General features: G+C 35.7%; 1 protein-coding gene across 23 annotated transcripts in view; it reads left to right on the forward strand.

Moving 5' to 3' along the window:
* ADGRL3 (adhesion G protein-coupled receptor L3) overlaps positions 1 to 22,428 on the forward strand; it is a 945,175-nt gene that overhangs the window by 867,488 nt on the left and 55,259 nt on the right. For 15 of the 23 annotated variants that reach the window (XM_027544604.1, XM_027544589.1, XM_027544593.1 and 12 more), the window contains 2 exons: positions 12,605 to 12,631; positions 15,136 to 15,304. In XM_027544604.1, the coding sequence (XP_027400405.1) occupies positions 12,605 to 12,631; positions 15,136 to 15,304 (196 nt within the window). The remainder of the gene's footprint in view (positions 1 to 12,604; positions 12,632 to 15,135; positions 15,305 to 22,428) is intronic. The other 8 variants (XM_027544605.1, XM_027544594.1, XM_027544596.1 and 5 more) reach the window with 1 other exon arrangement.

Raw genomic sequence — 22,428 nt, forward strand, 5'->3', positions numbered from 1 at the left:
GGTATTGTTAAATGTTATTAGACATTTGTTTTGTTCAATACTCATCTATTCAGGGTTGCATATTTTTTCAAATCATTAAAGATGAGAGGAGATGCAAGAAGTTAAAGGTTATAGAATCTAGGCTGGTCAAGCAGGAAAGGATGAATACAAAACGGGGGATATATAGTGAAAGTGTGGAGGGGTCGAAAAATGAGATGTCTGGAGATGCTAGTATATAACAACAACAAAAAAAATAGGAAATAAATGGTGGTAGTAGATATTTGATGGCAAGACTCTCAGAGGAGCTGGGTTTTTGACAGAGGTAAAAGTCATGGTTTGGCAGTATTACTTCTACTGCCTGAGTTGTAGGAAAACCAATATTTGAGTTTGTGTGGTCTTCAGGGAAAGCACTGTAAGCAGACAACACTTAAAGCATGAAGGTGACAAAAACACACCCAGGATGGAATATTAGAATGGAGGGGAATTTGTTGATATTAGATTCTGAATTTCAAGGGACAGGATGGAATTGGGGGAGAACAAGGGAAATGGTGGACATTTGGATTGAATTAAATTACATTTTAAGTAATTAGATGGAGCAAGCTTGGGACCATTTTTGTGGTCCCCATTCATTATTTACTATCTTTTTGCAGTCACTTATAATCTTAGATAATAGATTTTGTACCCATAGAATGGAAAAATCCCCCTAGAAAGATGAAAACACTACTTACACTCTGCCTTAGATACATACATTTCTCCTCAAATTCTAGAAAATATCAAGGTACTTAATCTTAAAAATCACATCTCAAGCTATTTAATTATATTCAATTCATTAAAGGAGACTGAAATGCTCTATGATTAAAGATATTATTATATTATTATTATTACAGATGATCGCTGACAGGCAAACTAATCATCACAAATTATGGTTTACACAATCAGGCTGAAAAACTTACTAGCACACTCTGGGTGCATATCAGTATCCCCTAATTCCAAGGGAATACCTCTCATTTAAATAAGAACAACATTAAAGCAAAAACACTTTTTTAAATTTCAGCTTTTCTCATTCTCCTACTTTCAGGAGTACTTTTTTAATAGGAGGGTTACTTTGTTTTTAATAAGTTTACCTCATATTAAGAAGTAGTGAAACAATGTAAGTCACAGTTATTTTAAATAAAAGACTGTGTAGTAAATCACTGGATTTGTAAATAAAATGTGCAGACAGTATAGTGGAATGTTAGGTGTCTTGAGCTGCTCAGTCCACGCTTGAAAATTTCCTAATCTAATTTTCTCTTGGCTGAGTCCCAATTGTTGCTGGATTTTTTCCACTATATACAATTATGTATTTTAAAAAGATCTGTCATCCAAGTCCCCTGGCTCTTTTATAAATGTATATTTGAGCATGTATTCTAGAATACTCAGAAATGTTGTTTATAGAAGTTCATATTTTCAATCAGACATTTAAACATGCTAACACAAAAATCCTCTCAGTTCCAGAACTGAGATTAACGGTTTTAGCTTTAATTTCAAACTGTTTATGAGATAAAGCAAGCAAGCCATGAGTATAAAAAGTAGTAATATATCAGTGAAAAATATTGACATAATTGAATATTAACATTACATATGCCAAGAAGTAAAAAAAATGGCGAGTTTTCTTTGTGATAGTCATTATCATTGCATTTTTCTCATTTTTCTGCCTTCTTTGAATTTACAACATCTTGTTCAGTTAGCTGTAGAAAGATATCTAAAATTACCAGATCTTCCACTCAGTTACTTTCGTTAATGTAATATATAAAAACTTAAAGCAATAAAACAATAAATATTCAACATCTCAGTTCATACTTACAGGAACCCTATTAGTAAAATGATTATGGTCATTTGTTTCTATTTTTAATCTTCCTAAAATCATTTTCATTTCCCCTCCTTTTTTTTTTCAATGAGCCTTTCTGTAAACTTTCTCATTTACTTGCTAATATAAAGTTTGAATACTTCGGTTATTGCATGTAGCTTCTCCATTTGTCATGTCTCTGTTGATTCTTGTTTTACTACAGAGAACAATATTATATATTTAAACCATCAACTTTTCCTCTATAGTGTGTGATTTTGAGGTCTTTGGAGGACATGTTGTATTCCTAATATGATCAGCCAAATTTCCAACATTGTTCGCAAAATAATCCATCCTTTTCCTCAAGATTTTTGCTGCTACACTGTCCCAAACCAAATCTCTGTGTGCTCTCTTCTATTCCATGGACATAAACTTCATTTCTCTACCATTACTTCATTATTACCAACCTTGCTTAGTATCTGGTAGCATGAGTCCTCCCATTTTGATCATCTTTCAAAATTGCTTTATCTTCTCTTAGACTTTTATTTTTCTTCAATGTAAATTTCAGAATCAGTTTTTAAAGTTCTTCTTCACCATTATGCAATAATTAATCATGATGTTTATGCACCATTAGATTTTGCTATCTAATAGCTTATTTAGGATTTTCAAGTAAGATTTTAAATAAAATATTCTAATTTATTCTTTTATTCTCTTAAATTTTACCTACCTAGTAAGTTATAGTAGTCTCATAAAGCTTTTCTTCTTTTTCACTTAGGCCTGACCTATATGAAAAAAGGATTATTTGTTGTTTTAATATTAAATAGAACTTATTTGTAAAATATTAGGGTCTTGAGGTTTCTTTGGAGATGTAGCAGCATATGGATAATTGTTCATGTATATCTATGCATATTTTATAAGTTATTTATTTCAAGATTTAATGTCACTGCATCAGAGAATGCAGTTGGTTTGATATTAATTCTTAGTATTTTATTAATGTTGCCCTTTGGCCTAATGTGTGACTGATTTAAGAACTGTTATTTTGGTATTTGGAGTTTGTATGTCTTTAAAGTTTGATTTATGTGTATATTTGCTTAAATTTTCTATACCATTTCTCAATGTTTTCTTGTTGACATAATTTTAAGATTATATTCAGATTTCTAGTTATAAATATATTTAGGGGCTACAACATCTCACAGAGCTTCTGTGTTAGAAGCAGACTAGAAGTAGAGATTGTGGGTCATTACCTAGGTCTACTCACTATTCAAGAAACTAGTTGAGGCATAGACTATTCTTTCCTTGGTTGCATTCAATTCTAAAAAGATCACAGTAAGACACTCCAGTATTCTTGACTGGAGAATTCCATGGACAGAGGAGCCTGGAGGGCTAAAATCTATGGGGTCACAGAGAGTCTGACACAACTGAAGTGACTGAGCATGCATGCATGCAAGATTATCTCATTCATTGTTAAAGTGAGTAAACTAGGCCTAATGAAAGTTACATCACTTGACCAACATTAAATGAGACTTGTCTGTATCCTATTGTGTTTCAAGGTCTGCCTTGGTTCCATTTATTAGAATCTTTAGTAAATACCAACATGTTTAAAATACACAGTTGTACTTTTTTATGTTTTAGTTGTTCATACAAGTAGTTTATAATAAGGTGTTTATTCACAGATAGGATATGATGAATGCTTCTGTTGCAAGTTGTTGAAATGAGAGGTGATGATAACATATGGTATGAGAAAGATATAACAATTCAATGTGTCAAAACACATTTGGCAAGAATATCTAAAAGCTATCAATTTTTCTCTCATTTTACTTAACTTAAAAGTTTTTATATCTTCTAAATTGAAAAAAGAAACCTTGAAAGTATGTTATACCTTTAAAGTACCTTTAAAGTACTTCCTGTCCTTGCATTCTAATGATCAAGCTTATCAGCTTGAAAAACATTGGTCCTTAAATAATAAGCCAGGAAACATGATTCTATCTGTAAGTTTTAAAATATAAAAGATGTCAATTTGTTGCCATTATTTTAAGATCTTGAGATATTTCTATCACATACTAGAACCACAGTTTTCATAGATTATAAGACAAAAATCATTAGTAAGAAATGCAAACTTCTTTTTATATAGTCATTTACTTTATCCTATTCAGAGTTTCAAGTTTTCAAAAAATCACAAGAAACTATGAAATTCAATTTTATAACAGATATCTTAATGAATTTTCATGAACATTTCACATATAATTTTATGTTGTTTATGTCTTACTTGATGATCAAAGGGTTACGTTTAGTGAAATATTGCGGTTATTAGTGTACTTTTTGACACTGAAGATACAATATATTTATCAATTAAATTTGTATTTCTCATGTAATACAAAGAACTATTGGTTTCTATTTTAATGTTCATTAGGAATCTGGATATATACCCCAGTTCAAATGAAAATGTAGAATTTCATAGCATATACTAAGCCTAAAGAAATCCAGAATAAAACATCAAATAGACTGAAGCTTTCTCAATCTAAATATTGATTTCAGAAAAAGGCAGTGATTCTCCCTTGCTCTTTGGATGTCTAGTTAATATATGAATTTCCAAAACACTTAAAAGAAAAACACTTTTTTCCCTGTAGCTCTTTTTTTGAGGTCAGAAGGTCAGTACACAACAGCAAATGTAATAACAAATATGTGTATGGTACTTTTGTATATTAAAGTTATACGTTGTTGAGTAATTTTTTGCATTTTAAGTAAAAGGAGCTTTTTGGAACTTTTATTTAATACACACAACAGCCCTATGAACAAAGATCTATATTTATACACATTTCAAAGATGAAGCTTGTGAGGGTGAGAGTAGATGAATAATGTGCCCAATGTTGTAAAATGCCCATCTAAGTGCAGGCAGGATGATTCACAAATCAGTGCTTTCAGTTACTAAGATACACTATCTTTCATGATTAATACTGATAATCATACAATGATCTTATTTGCTTCCAATGTGATTCCAAAATTTTATATCTTAATTGCACATGTATATTTGTGATTAGTTGCTCAGTCATGTCCAACTCTTTACAACCCCATGAACTGTAGCCTGCCAGGCTGCTCTGTCCGTGAGATTGCCCAGACAAGAATACTGGAGTAGGTTGCCATTTCCTTCTCCAGGAAATCTTCCAGACCCAGGGATTGAACCCATGTCTCCTGCATTGCAGGAGGATTCTTTACTGTCTAAGCCACTAGGGGGAAGCATCTTATTTTCATGGAAACTACCAATTCATTTTTATAAATTTTCATAAATTCATTTTTATAAACCTACTAGTTCATTTTATAAATCTGATAGATGGAGATACTAAAGTGTGATAAATTTTTTGCTGTTTGTGTCCAATATACTAATTCATTTTTCATTCTCATAATTGATGCTCCTAATGTCTTTTGTATATAAGTTAGCTCTTTGACCATATTGTACTGAGTTATAAGAATTTGTATAGCATTAAGTTGGGGAGATAATATAATTAAAGTTTTATTAGTCATTTATTTAATATTTATTAATCCAGGCAAGAATATTGGAGTGGGTTGCCATGTCCTTATCCAGGGGATCTTCCTGACCCTGGGATTGAACCCATGTGTCTTATGTCTCCTACATTAGCAAGAGCAACTTCCCTGGTGGCTCAGACGGTAAAGAATCTGCCTACAATGCGGGACACCCAGGTTCAGTCCCTGGATTGGGAAGATCTCCTGGAGAAGGAAATGGCAACCCTCTTCAGTATTGTTGCCTGGAAAATCCTATGGACAGAGGAGCCTGGTAGGCTACAGTCCATGGGGCCGCAAAGAGTCAGACACGACTAAGCGACTTCACTTCTCACTTTTCTTTACCACTAGCACCCCTAAAAATTCTCTACCATAGAGGCCCCTAAAAATTCTGAACTTTATTCTAAGGATCACTCTTAAAGATAATATTATGACCTTAATATTTAAAATTTTGAATTTTAGATGTAAGGATAAAATGATAAATGTCTGATAAAAGGAAAATGTACTTACTAAGAAAAATGTATATTTTTTTCTTATTTGTACCTTGAAAACTATACAATATGTTTTATTTCATTTTCCATGTCACAATTTGTAAATTCTAAGATAACTTGTAAGTTCCTATTAACATCACCAAGAACATCTTAAGCCCTTGTGTCCATATTTTCATAAAACCTTAAAATAATTACAGTAAAATTGTTTCAGTCTTACAACCTGGGATGAATTTTTGAATCAGTGGACTTTCATTGGTGAATCAGAATGAAAATTATTCAACTTTAGAAGCTAGCTGTGTAGATTTTTTTTAATAAAAAGTGAATCAATAGCATATATCTTTGTCACCATAACATGTGGCAATATTATCATCAATTTAATTTAGATTTGATGGAAAGACATTCTGAAACTAGATTCTTTAAGCCAGTAGAATATCTGACAACATGATGGAAAATAACTGACAGATTATAGATAAAGTTTAGTGATATTTAGATTTTAAACTATTGTATATTATTCATGTCATTCTGGAGGTAAAATTAATGAATAGTTCTTTGTCATTAGCATGAATTTCTATATTGCATGTGAATTGCTGCCGCTGCTGGTAAGTCACTTCAGTCGTGTCTGACTCTGTGCGACCCCATGGACTGCAGCCCACCAGGCTTCCCTGTCCCTGGGATTCTCCAGGCAAGAGTACTGGAGTGGGGTGCCATTGCCTTCTCCGATATTGCATGTGAACTAGGGATTCTTATAGCTAAAACCTGCTTTAGTAATTATTGCAAAGGCTAAGCCACGATAAAAATTACTCTAAATTACAGTAGCTTAAATTTACATTAGAGTATAGAAATAGGTGATCTAAATCTAAAAGGTGGCTCCCCATCAATAAACAGACTTCCTTTTAGATCTGAGGCTGTACTGTCAATGTCTCCTAGGAAAAGAGAAGGATAAAAAGGTCCAGGGAAGCCCAGTTCCAATCTTTTAATTGCCAAGACCCAGAAATGTCACAGTTCACCTATGTTCATATTCTCGTGAATTAAACACATTGCCATCAGTTCAGTTCAGTCACTCAGTCCTGTCCGACTCTGCAAAACCAAGGACTGGATCACTCCAGGCTTACCTGTCCATCACCAGCTCCTGGAGCTTGCTCAAACTCATGTCCATTGAGTCAGTGATGCCATCCAACCATCTCATCCTCTGTCGTCCCCTTCTACCTTCAATCTTTACCAGCATCAGGGTCTTTTCCAAGGAGTCAGTTCTTCACATCAGGTGGCCAGAGTATTGGAGTTTCAGCTTTAGCATCAGTCCTTCCAATGAATATTCAGGACCGATTTCCCTTAGAATTCACTGGTTTGATTTCCTTGCTGTCCAAGAGACTCTCAAGCATCTTCTCCAACACCACAGTTCAAAAGCATAAATTATTTGGTGCTCAGCTTTCTTTATAGTCCAACTCTCACATCCATACATGACTTCTGGAAAAACATAGTTTTAAATTGATGGGCCTTTCTTGGCAAAGTAATGTCTCTGCTTTTAATATGCTGTCTACAGTTGTCGTAACTTTTCTTCCAAGGAGCAAACATCTTTTAATTTCATGGCTGCAGTCACCATCTGCAGTGACTTTGGAGCCCAAGAAAATAAAGTCTCTCACTGTTTCCCTACTTTCCCCGTCTATTTGCCATTAAGTGATGGGACCAATGCTATGATCCTCATTTTTTTGAATGTTGAATTTTAAGCCAGCTTTTTCACTCTCCTCTTTCACTTTCATCAAGAGGCTCTTAATGAGGTTCATCTTCGGTTTCTGCCATAAGGGTGGTGTTATCGCCATATCTAAGGTTATTGATACTTCTCCCGGCAATCTTGATTCCAGCTTATGCTTCATCCAGCTCAGCATTTCTCATGATGTCCTCTACATATAAGTTAAATAAGCAGAGTGACAATATATAGCCTTGACGTACTCCTTTCCCATTTTGGAACTGTTCTGTTGTTCCACATCTGGGTTCTGTTGCTTCTTGATCTGCATACAAATTTCTCAGAAGGCAGGTAAGGAGGTCTGGTATTCTCATCTCTTTAAGAATTTTCCAGTATTTGTTGCAATCCACACAGTAAAAGACTTTGGCATAGACAATAAAGCAGAAGTAAATCTTTCTGGAACTCTCTGGCTTTTTCTGTGATACAATGGATGTTGGCATTTTGATCTCTGGTTCTTCTGCCTTTTCTAAATCCAACTTGAACATCTGATAGTTCTCGGTTCATATACTGTTGAAGCCTCACTGAGAATTTTCAGCATTACTTTGCTGTCATGGGAGATGAGAGCAGTTGTGTGGTCGTTTGAACATTCTTTTACCTTTGCCTTTCTTTGGTATTGGAATGAAACCTGACCTTTTTCAGTCCTGTGGCCACTGCTGAGTTTTCCAAATTTGCTGACATATTGAGTGCAGCACTTTAACAGCATCATCTTTTAAGACTTGAAATAGCTCAACTGGAATTCCATCACCTCCACTAGCTTTGCTCATAGTGATGCTTCCTAAGGCCCACTTGACTTCGGACTCTAGGGTGTCTGGCTGTAGGTGAGTGATAACACCATCGTGGTTATCTGGGTCAGGAAGATCTTTTTTTGTGCAGTTCTGTGTATTCTTGCCACTGTTTCTTAATATCTTCTGCTTCTGTTAGGTCCATACCATTTTTATCCTTTATTGTGCCCATCTTTGCATGAAATGTTCATTTGGTATCTCTAACTTTCTTGAAGAGTTCTCTGCATTCAAATGGGTATATCTTTCCTTTCCTCCTTTGCTTTGGCTTTTCTTCTTTTCTCAGCTATTTGTTAGGTCTCCTCAGACAACCATTTTACCTTTTTGAATTTCTTTTTCTTGGGAATGGTCTTGATACCACCACCTGTACAGTGTCAGGAACCTCTTTCTGTAGTTCTTCAGGCCCTCTGTCTATCAGATCTAATCCCTTGAATCTATTTGTCACTTCCACTGTATAATCATAAGGGATTTGATTTAGGTCATGCCTAAATGGTCTAGTGGTTTTCTCTACTTTCTTCAATTTAAGTCTGAATTAGGCAATAAGGAGTTCATAATCTGAGCCACAGTCAGCTCCCAGTCTTGTTTTTACTGACTGTATAGAGCCTCTCTATCTTTGGCTGCAAAGGATATAATCAATCTGATTTCAGTATTGACCATCTGGTGATGTCCATGTGTGGAGTCATCTCTTGTGTTGTTGGAAGAGGGTGTTAGCTATGATCAGTGCATTCTCTTAGCAAAACTCTGTTAGCCTTTGCCCTGCTTCATTTTGTACCCCAACTGCAAACTTGCCTGTTACTCCAGGTATCTCTTGTTTTCCTACTTTTGCATTCTAGTCCCCTATGATGAAAAGGACATTTTTTTTTTTTTGGTGTTAGTTCTAGAAGTTCTTTAGGAGTTCATAGAACCATTCAACTTCAGCTTATTCTGCATTAGTTGTTGGGGCATCGTGGATTACTGTTACATTGACTGTTTTGCCTTGGAACGAACAGAGATCATTCTGTCATTTTTGAGATTGCACCCAACTGCTGAATTTCAGACTCTTTTGTTGATTATGGGGGCTACTTCATTTCTTCTAAGGGATTCTTGCCCACAGTAGAAGATATAATGATCTGAATTAAATTTGCCCATTCCAGTCCATTTTAGTTCACTGATTCGTAAAATGTCAGTGTTCACTCTTGTCATCTCCTATTTGACCACTTCCAATTTATCTTGATTCATAGACCTAACAATCTGGGTTCCTATGTAATATTGTTCTTTACTGCATTGGACTTTTACTTCCATCACCAGTTCCATCCACAACTGGGCATTATTTCCACTTTGGCTCTGTTTCTTCCTTCTTTCTGGAGTTATTTCTCTGATCTCCAGTAACGTGTTACTGACATGAAAGAGTTCATCTTTCAGTGCCCTATCTTTTTGCCTTTTGATACTGTTCATGGAGCTCTCAAGGCAAGAATACTGAAGTGGTTTGCCAATTCCCTTCTCCAGTGGACCACGTTTTATCAGAACTCTGCACCATGACCCGTCCATCTTGGGTGGCCCTACAGCCCTACATGGCTCAAGTTTTATTGAATTAGGCAATGTGGTCCTTGTGATCAGTTTGGTTAGTTTTCTGTGACTGTTTTTCATTTTGTCTGCCCTCTGATGAATTTGCTCAGTAAATCATTAATCTAGTTTTCTGTTAATGGGTAAGGCTGTGTTCCCTCCCTGTTGTTCGGCTTAATGCCAAACTGTCAACCCATGCCTCCACTGGAGACTCCTGGCACTCACAGGCAAATCTGACTCAGTCTCTTGTGGGGACACTGCTCCTTTCTCCTGGCTCCTGTGTGTACAAGGTTTTGTTTGTGCCCTCCAAGAGTCTGTTTCTCCGATCCTGTGTAAGTTCTACAATCAAATCCCACTGGCCTCCATAGTCAAATTCCCTAGGGCTTCTCCATCCCTTTGCCAGATCCCCAGTTTGGGAAGTCTGTTGTGGGTCCTAGAACTTTCTAAACAGTTCAAGAATTTCTGTGGTATAATTTTTCTGCAGTTTGTGTGTAGATAACTCTAAGTAAAATTGGAATTGGAATTGCAGTCTTTGCTACTGAGTATAGCAAGCAGCTGATCCCCAGAGTTGCCAACAAAAATCACAGAATAGCACCCTGATATCTCTCTCTTTTGGTATTTCTCATTAAGGCAGACATCTCACTCTAGCAATTATAGTCTAAGTTCTATATATGTATATATATATGTGTGTGTGTGTGTGTGTGTGTGTATGTATAACATTTTTAGTGACCCATAGTTGCTTTACAATGTTGTGTTAGCATCTGCTGTACAGCAAAGAGAATCAACTGTATATTGTTTTTGAAACATTTAGGTAGCTTAATATAATTTTGTATAGCCCTTTGTAGGTATCCCTACATGTTAACCTCTGTAACTTTCTTTACCTAATATTGTACTGTATAAATTAAAATAGAGTCATTCTAATCATAAATTTAGCATCATAGATGGAAAATATTGATACCATGGGGATGCATATAGTAGAATAAATATCATGCTATTATCTTCTGTAAGTTTTCAATATTAATATAAGTACAGGATTTTCTTTTTAGGCACAATTTACAAGTGTTAAATATGATTGATTCTTAGAAATTCTTCTCTTTATCTTTTTACATATCCATGGCATTATTTAAATATTTTAGAATTTCATTTCCTGGCTAAAAACTCTCTTTGACTCTTCTAGTTCAGCACTGTCCAATAGAACTTTCTGTGATGACAGAAATATGTTCTAGAACTGCTGTGTTCAATATGGTAGCTATTGAAATTTCTAAGTATTTGTAATGTAACTATTGTGACCAAAGGAAATGAATGTTAAACTTAATCTCCTTTTAATTAATTTAAATTTAACTATAAATAAATCCATGTGGCCAGTAACTCCATATTAGACATAGTTAGTCACTCCCTGCTCCATCTCCAAACTTATTTTCACCACATCTATTTTACAGCATAATATTTACTCCTGAAGCATCATCAAATGAATTTAACTGTTCAACATGTATTATTTTCTATTATATTCTTTGGGGTGGTAAGAAATTCTGTATTTTCAGAATGAAAATAGTCTAATAGTAACTACGGGGAATTTATCAAACAATGTGTCGGGTACTATTCTGAGCACTTGATACATAATGTATCATTTCATTATCACAGGAAACTTACATTATAATTATCACCATTTTATAGATGTAAAAATTGACACAACCTAAGGTAAATTATTAATAATTTTTGCCTAATATCAAATAGCTAGTAAGTGACTAAATTAGGATGTAAACCTCAGGCAAACTGGCTTCAAATCCCAGGCTGTCACTCTGTTCTTTACTCTTTTATCACCCTGGAGAGTGAGACTTTTTTATCTGTGGTTCGCTTTGTTCAAAATGCATCACAGTTGGAGCCTTTCTAAGAGCTTTACTTTGTATGCATGATATCAGAAACCATTGCCTCTGGCAAGAGGTAAGAGAATAGAGGATCAAGCTTTCTGTTTCTTTTCAGTCCTGTCACAATTCACTCAGAAGCAACTATGTTTAAAAAAAAAAAAATCCAAAATATCCCCTAACTAATCTCTACTAATTTGGTGCTTGGATCTCATTTTGTGTGGATGATACTAAATAGTACATACAAGTGATAATGGACAGGTGCTGTCTGTTTGCTCCTATTACTACATAAGATTGTTCAAAAATTTTTCTCAGTGAGCCATCAGAAATAATTTTAAAATAGTCTTGTTGATTATTTTCAATGGGCTATAATGTTCTGATTTAACTCAGGTCAATCATCTGCAAGTTAAAATTACTCAGAAGTGTACTGTCCATAATTAAGTAATCTCACCTACTAATATTATAGAATAAGGAGACCTTTAGATGACATGAAATCTATCATTTTAAGTATGCCCCCAAGCCTTTTCCAGGTTGCTCATAAGATTTCTCATTCTCTAGAGAAATGTGTTCTCTTAGAAATAAATGTCTCTGTCAAGTCACAAGTAATATGTGCACATGATGAAAAAAAAATGGAATTTTTTAGTCTCCTAAGGGATATTACAGTATTGTAAAATTGATTTTGTTCCTTGTTATTTAGGTTCTCATGGTCATTTTAGGATTTACCTTCTGGATATAAAGGGAAGATTATGATGCCTTCTAGGGAGGTGGGCGACAGAGGCCTTTGGGAACCAGGAGAATATTTTTCATATGAAATTCTTTGTCATAAAATGCTAATGTTGGTGTTCTTGTCTTTATGTCTATGCATTCTTTAGCTATGAGGATAACAGACCCTTCATCAAGTAAGAATGACCTGAATGGCTGATAAATTCCATTTATCAGTGTGGTCCCATGAACCAGCTGTCAGATCAGTACTGGAAAATCATTAGAACTTCTGTCATTCACATTGAGGCAGAAGAGCAAACTGTGCAGGAAAATAATCAGGCATACAACTTCTCTGCAGAATAAATATGCTGCAGGTGTATTGCCAGGAAAATTCTGCTTCACCTCTTTTAATTGGATAGCACCTGAACTTAGTGCCACAGTAATAGCAACTTCATGTGGTACAGACTTGTTTTGCTTTTATTGGCTTTCTCCTTTCATTGTGATGTGCTCCTCTGTGCTGCATATGTCGTCATTTCTGTTGCTTGTTCGGACATCATTCATCTAAAACTATTTCATGATTTAGTGTTATTTCTTCAAATGATTTTCTGGATATGAAACTACCAAGTTACAAATGATACTAATGAAGTTCTTAGGCTAAATATCCAAAAGAAGGGGAAATACCTCCTTCAAAAATTAAATCTTGCATTGCCAAATAATCTCTTTCAAATTTGACACATATCTTGATTATTGATCATATCTTTTAAGCTTCTGAAACAAAGCTACAAGTCTGTACTAATCTAATAAAAATAAACCTAAATATTAAGATTTGGGCTTTTTCTCCTTTGTACATTTTAAAATTCTATGTCCTGCAGCAATAAACAAGATTGGCAACCTTTCGGTGATCTTGCTGTAGACTTTCAGTTTGTTCTTCTGGTGAAGAGTCCTTTGTTTTCATTTTCTCCAGTACCATTTCACTTACTTCTTCATGCTCTTCTTTTTTCTTTAGAATTTGGGCTCATCACTGTTTTATATCATTAACACTTGAGCCCATTATGTGTTTTCTAGTGGATAGCTGACTTGAATATTTTATCCTATCATTTTATTTCTAAAGCTGAATAACAATTTTGTCTTGGTTTAATGGCAACTCTTCCCATTTTTCCTTTTTCCAATATCTGTAAAAAACTGAGAGCTTTATCTTGAAAGTTCTCATACTTCTGAATCTGCTTTTGAAACAAGATATTAACTTCTAAGATGTTTTCTAATTTGTATATACAAACATGTCACATACATGTTTGTGGCATGGCAAACTTCCTTTAGGGATTCTTTATTCAAGATTATTAATTTTTTAATTAAGCACATTAAATTTAGTGGATGTTTCCATCTGAAATATAGTGGCTGATGGTTATAGAAGGAAAATGGTAAATATTTGAGATTAACTTTAATAAGACTTTAATAATATTTAACTACTCTGGGACATATCTTTCTTAAAATGTAGTTCTCTCTGAAAATTTATTAAACCCAGCTTCAGATTATAGTAAATATATGCAATTTTCCATCCTTTGTTTTGCAAAGTTTCAATCCCTGTAAATATTCATTTCTTAGACAATGTAAGTAGAGGATAGTAGTCTGCTGAAAAGAAATATTAGTTTACCATGTTCAGGAAGGTATACTGGGAAAGGAAAAGATGGGCTAAGACTATAGAAATCTAGACTGTTTTGGTCCTATCATATGTACATAGAAGTTGAGAAGATTACACTTTCAATTATTGGATTCCTATCTATTGGAAAGATTTATTTTATGTTGATAGTGAATACATAACCACAAATATATGAACTTTTGTCACCCATTTACTAGTATTGTGAATGGCAGCTTGGAGGAAACTAAGGGAATGGAGTGAGAGTGAGAATTTGTCTTCCGTTCTGGACTACTTTGTTCATACCTCTCCATCCCATTTTCAACTTCATTTTCTCCCATGAGTTTACAGACACTTCAAAGACATGAAGGTGTCCTGAGCCTTTGGGCTTCTTTTCAACAAAGCTGCCAATTGCCTGATTTCCAAAGTCTAGTCCAACATAACCCAGAAGACAGCAATCCAAAGGCTGAAAGAGTAGATGGTGATCTAGAGGGGAACTATTTTTTTTTCCATCTACTGTATATCACATTTGTTCTACATAACTACAGAATCAGACAGAAATTTATATGTGTTCCATATATTGGTTCCTTCTGTTTTTATCAGTACACATTAAATTTTTATGGAAAAAGAGGAAATTTGGAAAAATGGGGTAAAAGTGTATCAGGTGAAGCACTAATGGAGAGTCTAGTCAAATAAATGTTATCATACCAATGAGACCAGTGGAGACTAACATAACTTTACAGACTTTCCCCCTTGCCATTAACCATAACTACATCTCCATATCATTCACATATGTGCTGCAAATACGTGAATAGTTTAATAGTACAAATCTGCTTTGCTTAAATGAATTTCTGTGTTCATAACATTTTCATTCATGTATATCTCCTCAAGCTTGAAAACTTGTAAGTTCTCATTAAAATCTTGAAGTACTTATACCACCTGTCTTACATTTCCTGTCAATAAACTTACCGTAACATTTTTTTCAGTGTCAGTATTGTTGATACAATATGACTATGTTAACTAAAGACAAACTATTTGATAACTCTTAATTTTCTCTTCTCTTTGCAGGTCATGGGTTATAGGTGCAATAGCTCTTCTCTGCCTATTAGGATTGACCTGGGCCTTTGGACTCATGTATATTAATGAAAGCACAGTCATCATGGCGTATCTCTTCACCATTTTCAATTCTCTACAGGGAATGTTTATATTCATTTTCCATTGTGTCCTACAAAAGAAGGTAAGCTAGAATTCTCTGTTCAGGAACAAATGGCATACAAAAAAAAAAAGAATAAATGGCATATATTCTATGATAACAAAACACCGTAATATAAATCATTCTTGATCCTTTTGTCTCTGAAAAATAAATATATGATTTGGTTAATTTCATTTTTATAATAGAAGAGAAAAACAGACATAAAATGCAATTGTAAAAGTTGATGAATGTGTTAACAACAAAAGACAGAATCATATTTTGATTTAGACAGTGCACAAAAATAATATTCTTATAGATTTGACCTTATTGTCTTTGATATTATTGGCAGACACATGGAATTGTATATTAGGAAGTAGATGTTCTAAGATGTATGGAGGCAAAGAATATACATATGTATATATTATATAGCATGGCATAGGAAATATATATTTTTCTATTTTTAAAAAAACTAGTTGTATATTCTAAGAAATATAAATATCTAAACAATTTATGATAGAAAGCATTTATTATTTTAATGAATGGTAAAACACTTAGTAAATATCTCTATGTGTGTGTTAGTTGCTCAGTCATGTCTAACTCTTTGTGACCCTATGGACTTAGGCCCACCATGCTCCTCTGTCCATGGGATTCTCCAAGCAAGAATACTGGAGTGACTTGCCATTCCCTTTTCAAGGGGATCTTCCTGACCCAGGAATTAAACCCAGGTCTCCTGCATTGCACACAGATTCTTTACTGTCTGAGACACCAGGGAAACCTGAAGATCTCTGAACTTCTTTAAAAGCATATTTTATTAAAATTTATGATTTTGATGATTAGAATGCAATATTTAATTTTTATAATGGTCTATTTTTTATTATTTTTCACATCTACCAAGACCTAAAGTACTCATTTTAAAAGTTAATTTTAGCAACTAAACACTTACATTGCTTTTTTTTAAATCTCAACATTGATTTTCTCATCTTATACTTTTTAACTCAATTAAAAATGTGGTCTTTATAGTTCTGATCACATAGACCCCTGAGCCAAGACTGTGTCCGAATCCTAGTTCCTCTACTTAATGGCTTATGTGACTTTGGGCCATTTAATTAGCATGCATGTGCTCCAGTTTCCTCATGTATAAAGTGGAGCTAATAAAATAATTATGATATATTGAGATGTGGCACTGAAGATGAAATGGGAAAATGTGATTTTTTTTTTCCCTAAGCAACAACAAGATCCACAGTTTTTCTTTGGAAAATGAAGAGTAAATATATCACTCTATATGATTTTGGGTTTGAAAGACTAAACAAATTAGAGAAATGTGTGTCCACTTATTGAGATGAGTTCAGTTTTATCCTGTTTTCAGCTTTATATCATGTTAGATATTAAAAATATGCTGGCATGATATTAAATGTAGGCTAGAATAACAATGTTGACTTAGGCCAGTTAATGTAGGTTACAGAAAACAGGTTAAGATGTTAGAATGGATGAATCTTCCTAAATACTTAATGTGCATACACCCCAATTGCAATCATTTAACCTAATAAATGTTTATTCTTTTTTACTCATGGCCCAATTGATGCAGGTGCCTAATGGAGGGACACAGCCAGTGACAGCTCAACTAACCTCACTATTTTATTTCCATAGTGATACCAACACCTTTACTAACACTTTGGATGTTGGTATCCAGCAGATAATCTGAGAAAAAGAGAGGGGACCTTGTATAAAAAGTCTGGAAATGGTTCATATCATTTCCACTCACATTCCATCAGATAGGACACTGTCAGTAGTACCACTCAAACTGCAAGCAAGGCTGGGAAACATAGTCTACCTCTTACACCCCAAGAAGATGAAGAATTGGGTATTATAATACAAACAGCTAGCAGGTGATGACACTTGGTCAGTGTGAAGACTTGGAGACATGAGCGATGAGTAAGAATAGAAATGGAAGAAAGTGTCTGAGGAGAAGAATGAAAAGATAGTATCTGAATTAAAGATAGGGGGAAGTGTCCAGAAGTAAACAGTGGTCAGTATTATAAAACACTGCAGAAAAGTCAGAAAGACTTGAAAAGATTTCTAGATTTTGTTAGAAAGGAGCCATAACTGATTGTCAAGAGAAATATGTAAAAAGGTGGAAGCAAAATCAGGAAAAGGTAGCATTTGTTCATGTAAATAAGGGAATATTGGGCCATCATAGGTAGTTATACTAACATTTTCAAATAAAGTAAACTGGATTTGCCGATTCTTTTCTATATTAGCTGGAAATTTTGTATGTGTGTATTGAAATTTTCTATAGAACAGAAAAGATTTTTGTGCTTTATGCATGAATTATTTTGATTGGAATTATCTTCATTAGCTAGTACCTATTAGAGTTTTCCCTTATTATTTTATTATGTCCAAAATACACATCACTGTTTTGATATCCAGGTAGAGATACCAAACCTTAGAATCCAAAAACAAATTATGGGTTTTAGTATATGGAACGTATTTAACAGAGGTGAATTTTTAAAAACTACATGTGATCAAGTTCAATTTTGTGATTCATTACAACAGAGTACAGCAAACTATAGTTTTCTTCTTGATTCATTCATTCACTGATGGACAGTTTGGTTACTTCCATATGTTGGCTGTTGTGAATAGTGCTTCAGTGAATATGGGCATGCAGATATCTCTTTAAGATCCTGATTTTTGTGTTCTTGGGATATAAGCCCAGAAGTGGGATTGCTGAATCATATGGTAGTTCTATTTTCAATTTTGTAAGGCACTTTCATATTGCTTTCCATAACAGTTGTATTTATTTATATTCCCACCAACAGGGCATAATACCTCTCTTTCTTCCATATTCTCACCAATTCTTATTGTGATTTAGTCTCTAAGTCATGTCCAACTCTTTGCAACCCTATGGGCTATAGCCCACCAAGCTCCTCTATCCATGAAATTTCCCAAGCAAAAATACTGGAGTGGGTTGCCATTTCCTTCTCCAGAGGATCTTCCTGACCCAGGGATGGAACATATGTCTCCTGTGTCTCCTGCATTGCGGCAGATTATTTACCCCTGAGATAGCAGAGAAGCACCAATTCTTATCTCTTGTTTTCTTCATGATAGCCATTCTAACATATGTGAAGTGATATCTAATTGTGATTTTGATTTTCATTTTTCTAATTAGTTATGTTGAGCATCTTTTCAAGCTAGCCATTTGCATGTCTTCTTAGAAAAAATGTCTATTCACTTCTTTAGTCCATTTTTAGTTGGACTGGGGGGGCTACTTTTGAGTAGGTGGGGCTACTTTTGAGTTGTATGAGTGCTTTGCATATTATTGGTGTTAACTACTTATCAGATGTATGATTGGCAAATATTTTCTTCCATTCTGTAGATAGCCATTCAACTCTGTTGTTTCTTTTGCTGTGCAGCAGCTTTTTAGTTTGATATAGTACAACTTATTACTTTTTCTTTTGTTGCTTGTTCTTTCTATGTGTGTGTGTTAGTCGCAGAGTCGTGTCCAAGTCTTTGCGATCCCTGTTCATGGAATTCCTCCAGGCAAGAATACTAAAGAGTAGGTTGCCATTTCTTCCTCCAGAGGATCTTCCCAACCCAGGGATTGAACCCAGGTCTCCCATATTTGGTGAGGTGTAGTCCTCTCCACTAGTCCACAGATAGCTTCTTTTATATTGGAACCCACCTCATGTCCAGCACAGTTGCAGCTGCTCATGCGACCAGACTTCAGGAGAAAAGAGGCTCATTTACTTATGTATAAGCAGAAGCAGCCTAAGGGGCAGGTGTCTAACTTAACATGTACTTCCAAGAGCTTTTGGATGCCCCCCAGTGAGGGCACCAGGGGTGCCATCTTTGGTGTATCCCTCTACCTGCTCTAGCTCTGGGGTGCCATCTTTTTTTCCTCTCCACAGGTGTCTTAAATTTGTAAAAAAAATTGATTGATTGATTTAATGAAGCAATGGCACCCCACTCCAGTACTCTTGCCTGGAAAATCCCATGGATGGAGGAACCTGGTAGGCTGCTGTCCATGGGGTTGCGAAGAGTCGGACACGACTGAGCGACTTCCCTTTTACTTTTCACTTTCATGCATTGGAGAAGGAAATGGCAACCCACTCCAGTGTTCTTGCCTGGAGAATCCCAGGGATGGGGGAGCCTGGTGGGCTGCCGTCTGTGGGGTCGCACAGAGTCGGACATGACTGAAGTGCCTTAGTAGTAGTAGTAGGCCTGGGAATTCCCTGGTGGTCCAGTGGCCAAGACCCAGCACTCCCAATGCAGGGGTCCCTGTTTGATCCCGAGTCAGGTAACTAGGTCTCACACACGGCAACTAAGAGTTCGCAAATTAGATGTTGTGTATGGTATAAGATAGTGAGGTTCAGTTTCATTCATTTACATCTGGTTATCCAGTTTTCCTAATGCCATTTATTAAGAGACTATATTTTCCCCATTATTTATTCATAGCTTTCTTATCGATATTAGTTAACCATATCAGTCCAGTTCAGTTGCTCAGTCCTGTCCAATCTTTGCAACCCATGGACTGCAGCACCTCAGGCTTCCCTGTCCATCACCAGCTCTCAAGCTTGCTCAAACTCATGTCCATCTTGTCGATGATGCCATCCAACCATCTCATCCTCTGTTGCCCAATTCTCCTCTGACCTTAAATCTTTCCCAGAATCAGGGTCTTTTCCAAGGAGTCAATTCTTCGCATCAGGTGGCCAAACTATTTGGTGGCCAAAGAGTTTCAGCTTCAGCATCAGTCCTTCCAATGAATATTCAGGACTGATTTCCCTTAGGATTCACCGGTTGGATCTCCTGGCAGTCCAACGGACTCTCGAGAGTCTTCTCCAACACCACAGCTCAAAACCATTAATTCTTTGGCACTCAGCTTTATTTATAGTCCAACTCTCACATCCATACATGACAACTGGAAAATCATAGCTTTGACTAGATGGACCTTTGTTGGCAAAGTAATGTCTCTGCTTTTTAATACTAGGTTTGTCATAGCTTTTCTTCCAAGGAGCAAGCATCTTTTAAATACATGGCTGCAGTCACCATCTGCAGTGACTTTGGAGTCCTCCAAAAAATAAAGTCTCTCACTGTTTTCCATAGTTTCCCCATCTATTTGTCATGAAGTAATGGGACTGGATGCCATGATCTTTGTTTTGGAATGTTGAGTTTTAAGCCAGCTTTTTCACTCTTCTTTTTCACTTTCACCAAGAGGTTCTTTAGTTCCTCTTCACTTTCTGCCGTAAGGGTAGTGTCATCTGCATATATGAGGTTATTCATATTTCTCCCAGCAATCTTGATTCCAGCTTGTGCCTCATCCAGCCTGGCATTTCTCATGATGTCTGTATATAAGTTAAATAAGGAGGGTGACAATACTTGACATACTGCTTTCATGATTTGGACTAGTCTGTTGTTCCACATCCGGTTCTAACTGATGCTTCTTGACCTGCATACAGATTTCTCAGGAGGCAGGTACCAAAGAGATGGTTTGGTACTCCATCTCTTTAAGAATTTTCCACAGTTTATTGTGATCTACACAGTCAAGGGCTTTGCCATAATCAGTAAAGCAGAACTAGATGTTTTTCTGATATTCTCTTGCTTTTTCTATGATGCAGTGTTGGCAATATGATCTCTGGTTCCTCTGCCTTTTCTAAATCTAGCTTGAACATCTGGAAGTTCACGGTTTACGTACTGTTGAAGCCTCACTGGGAGAATTTTGAGCATTACTTTGCTAGTGTGTGAGATGAGTGCAATTGTGCCGTAGTTTGAATGTTCTTTACCATTGCCTTTCTGTGGGATTGGAATGAAAAGTGACCTGTTCCAGTCCTGTGGCCACTGCTGAGTTTTCCAAATGTGCTGGCATATTGAATGCAACACTTTCACAGCATCATCTTTTAGGATTTGAAATAGGTCAACTGTAATTCCATCACCTCCACTAGCTTTGTTCGTAGTAATGCTTCCTAAGGTCCACTTGACTTCACATTCCAGGATGTCTGGCTCTAGGTGAGTGATCACAACATTGTGGTTACCTGGGTTATGAAGATCTTTTTGGTGTAGTTCTGTGTGTTCTTGCCAACTCTTCTTAATATCTTCTACATCTATTAGGTGCATACCATTTCTGTCCTTTATTGTGGCCATCTTCGCATGAAATATTTCCTTGGCATCTCTGACTTTCTTGAAGAGATCTCTAGTCTTTTCCATTCTATTGTTTTCCTCTATTTCTTTGCATTGATCACTGAGGAAGCCTTTCTTATCTCTCCTTGCTATTCATTGGAACTCTGGATTCAAATGGGTATGTGTTTCCTTTTCTCCTTTGCCTTTCATCTCTTTTTTTCAGCTATTTGTAAAGCCACCTCAGACAATGGTTTTACCTTTTTGCATTTCTTTTTCTTGGGGATGGTCTTGATAACTGCCTTCTGTTCAATGTCATGTACCACCATCCATAGTTCTTCAGGCTCTCTGTATGTCAGATCTAATCCCTTGAATCTATTTGTCACTTCCACTGTATAATCATAAGGGACTCAATTTAAGTCAAGCCTGAATGGTCTGGTTTCCCTACTTTCTTCAATATAAGTCTGAATTTGGCAATAAGGAGTTCATGATCTGAGCCACAGTCAGCTCCTGGTCTTGTGTTTGCTGACTGTATAGAGCCTCTCTAACTTTGGCTGCAAATAATATAATCAATTTGATTTTGGTATTGACTATCTGGTGATATCCATGTGTAGAGTCATCTCTTGTGTGTTGCAAGAGGATGTTTTTACTATAAGCAGGTATAGACAAGGGTTTATTTATGGGCTCACAATCTCTTCCATTGGGCTTGCATTGTAGCTCAGCTGGTAAAGAATTTGCCTGCAATGTGGGAGACCTGGGCTTGATCCCTGTGTTGCGAAGATCCCCTGGAAAAGGGAAAGGCTACCCACTCCAGTATTCTGGCCTGGAGAATGCATGGACTGTATAGTCCATGGGGTCAGATAGAGTCAGAAACGACTGAGTGACTTTCACTTCAGAATCTGATCCTTTGTCTATTGATCTACTTTTCCAATACCATACTGTTTGGATTACTATAGTTTTGTGCTATGGTGTGCAGTTTGCAATGTGATGCCTCCATCTTTGTTCTTTCTTCTCAGGATTGCTTTGGCTGTTTGGAGTCTTTGGTGGTTCTATATACATTT

Source organism: Bos indicus x Bos taurus, chromosome 6 (genome assembly GCF_003369695.1).
Source record: "Bos indicus x Bos taurus breed Angus x Brahman F1 hybrid chromosome 6, Bos_hybrid_MaternalHap_v2.0, whole genome shotgun sequence".
In the NCBI taxonomy this organism is placed as follows: domain Eukaryota; kingdom Metazoa; phylum Chordata; class Mammalia; order Artiodactyla; family Bovidae; genus Bos; species Bos indicus x Bos taurus.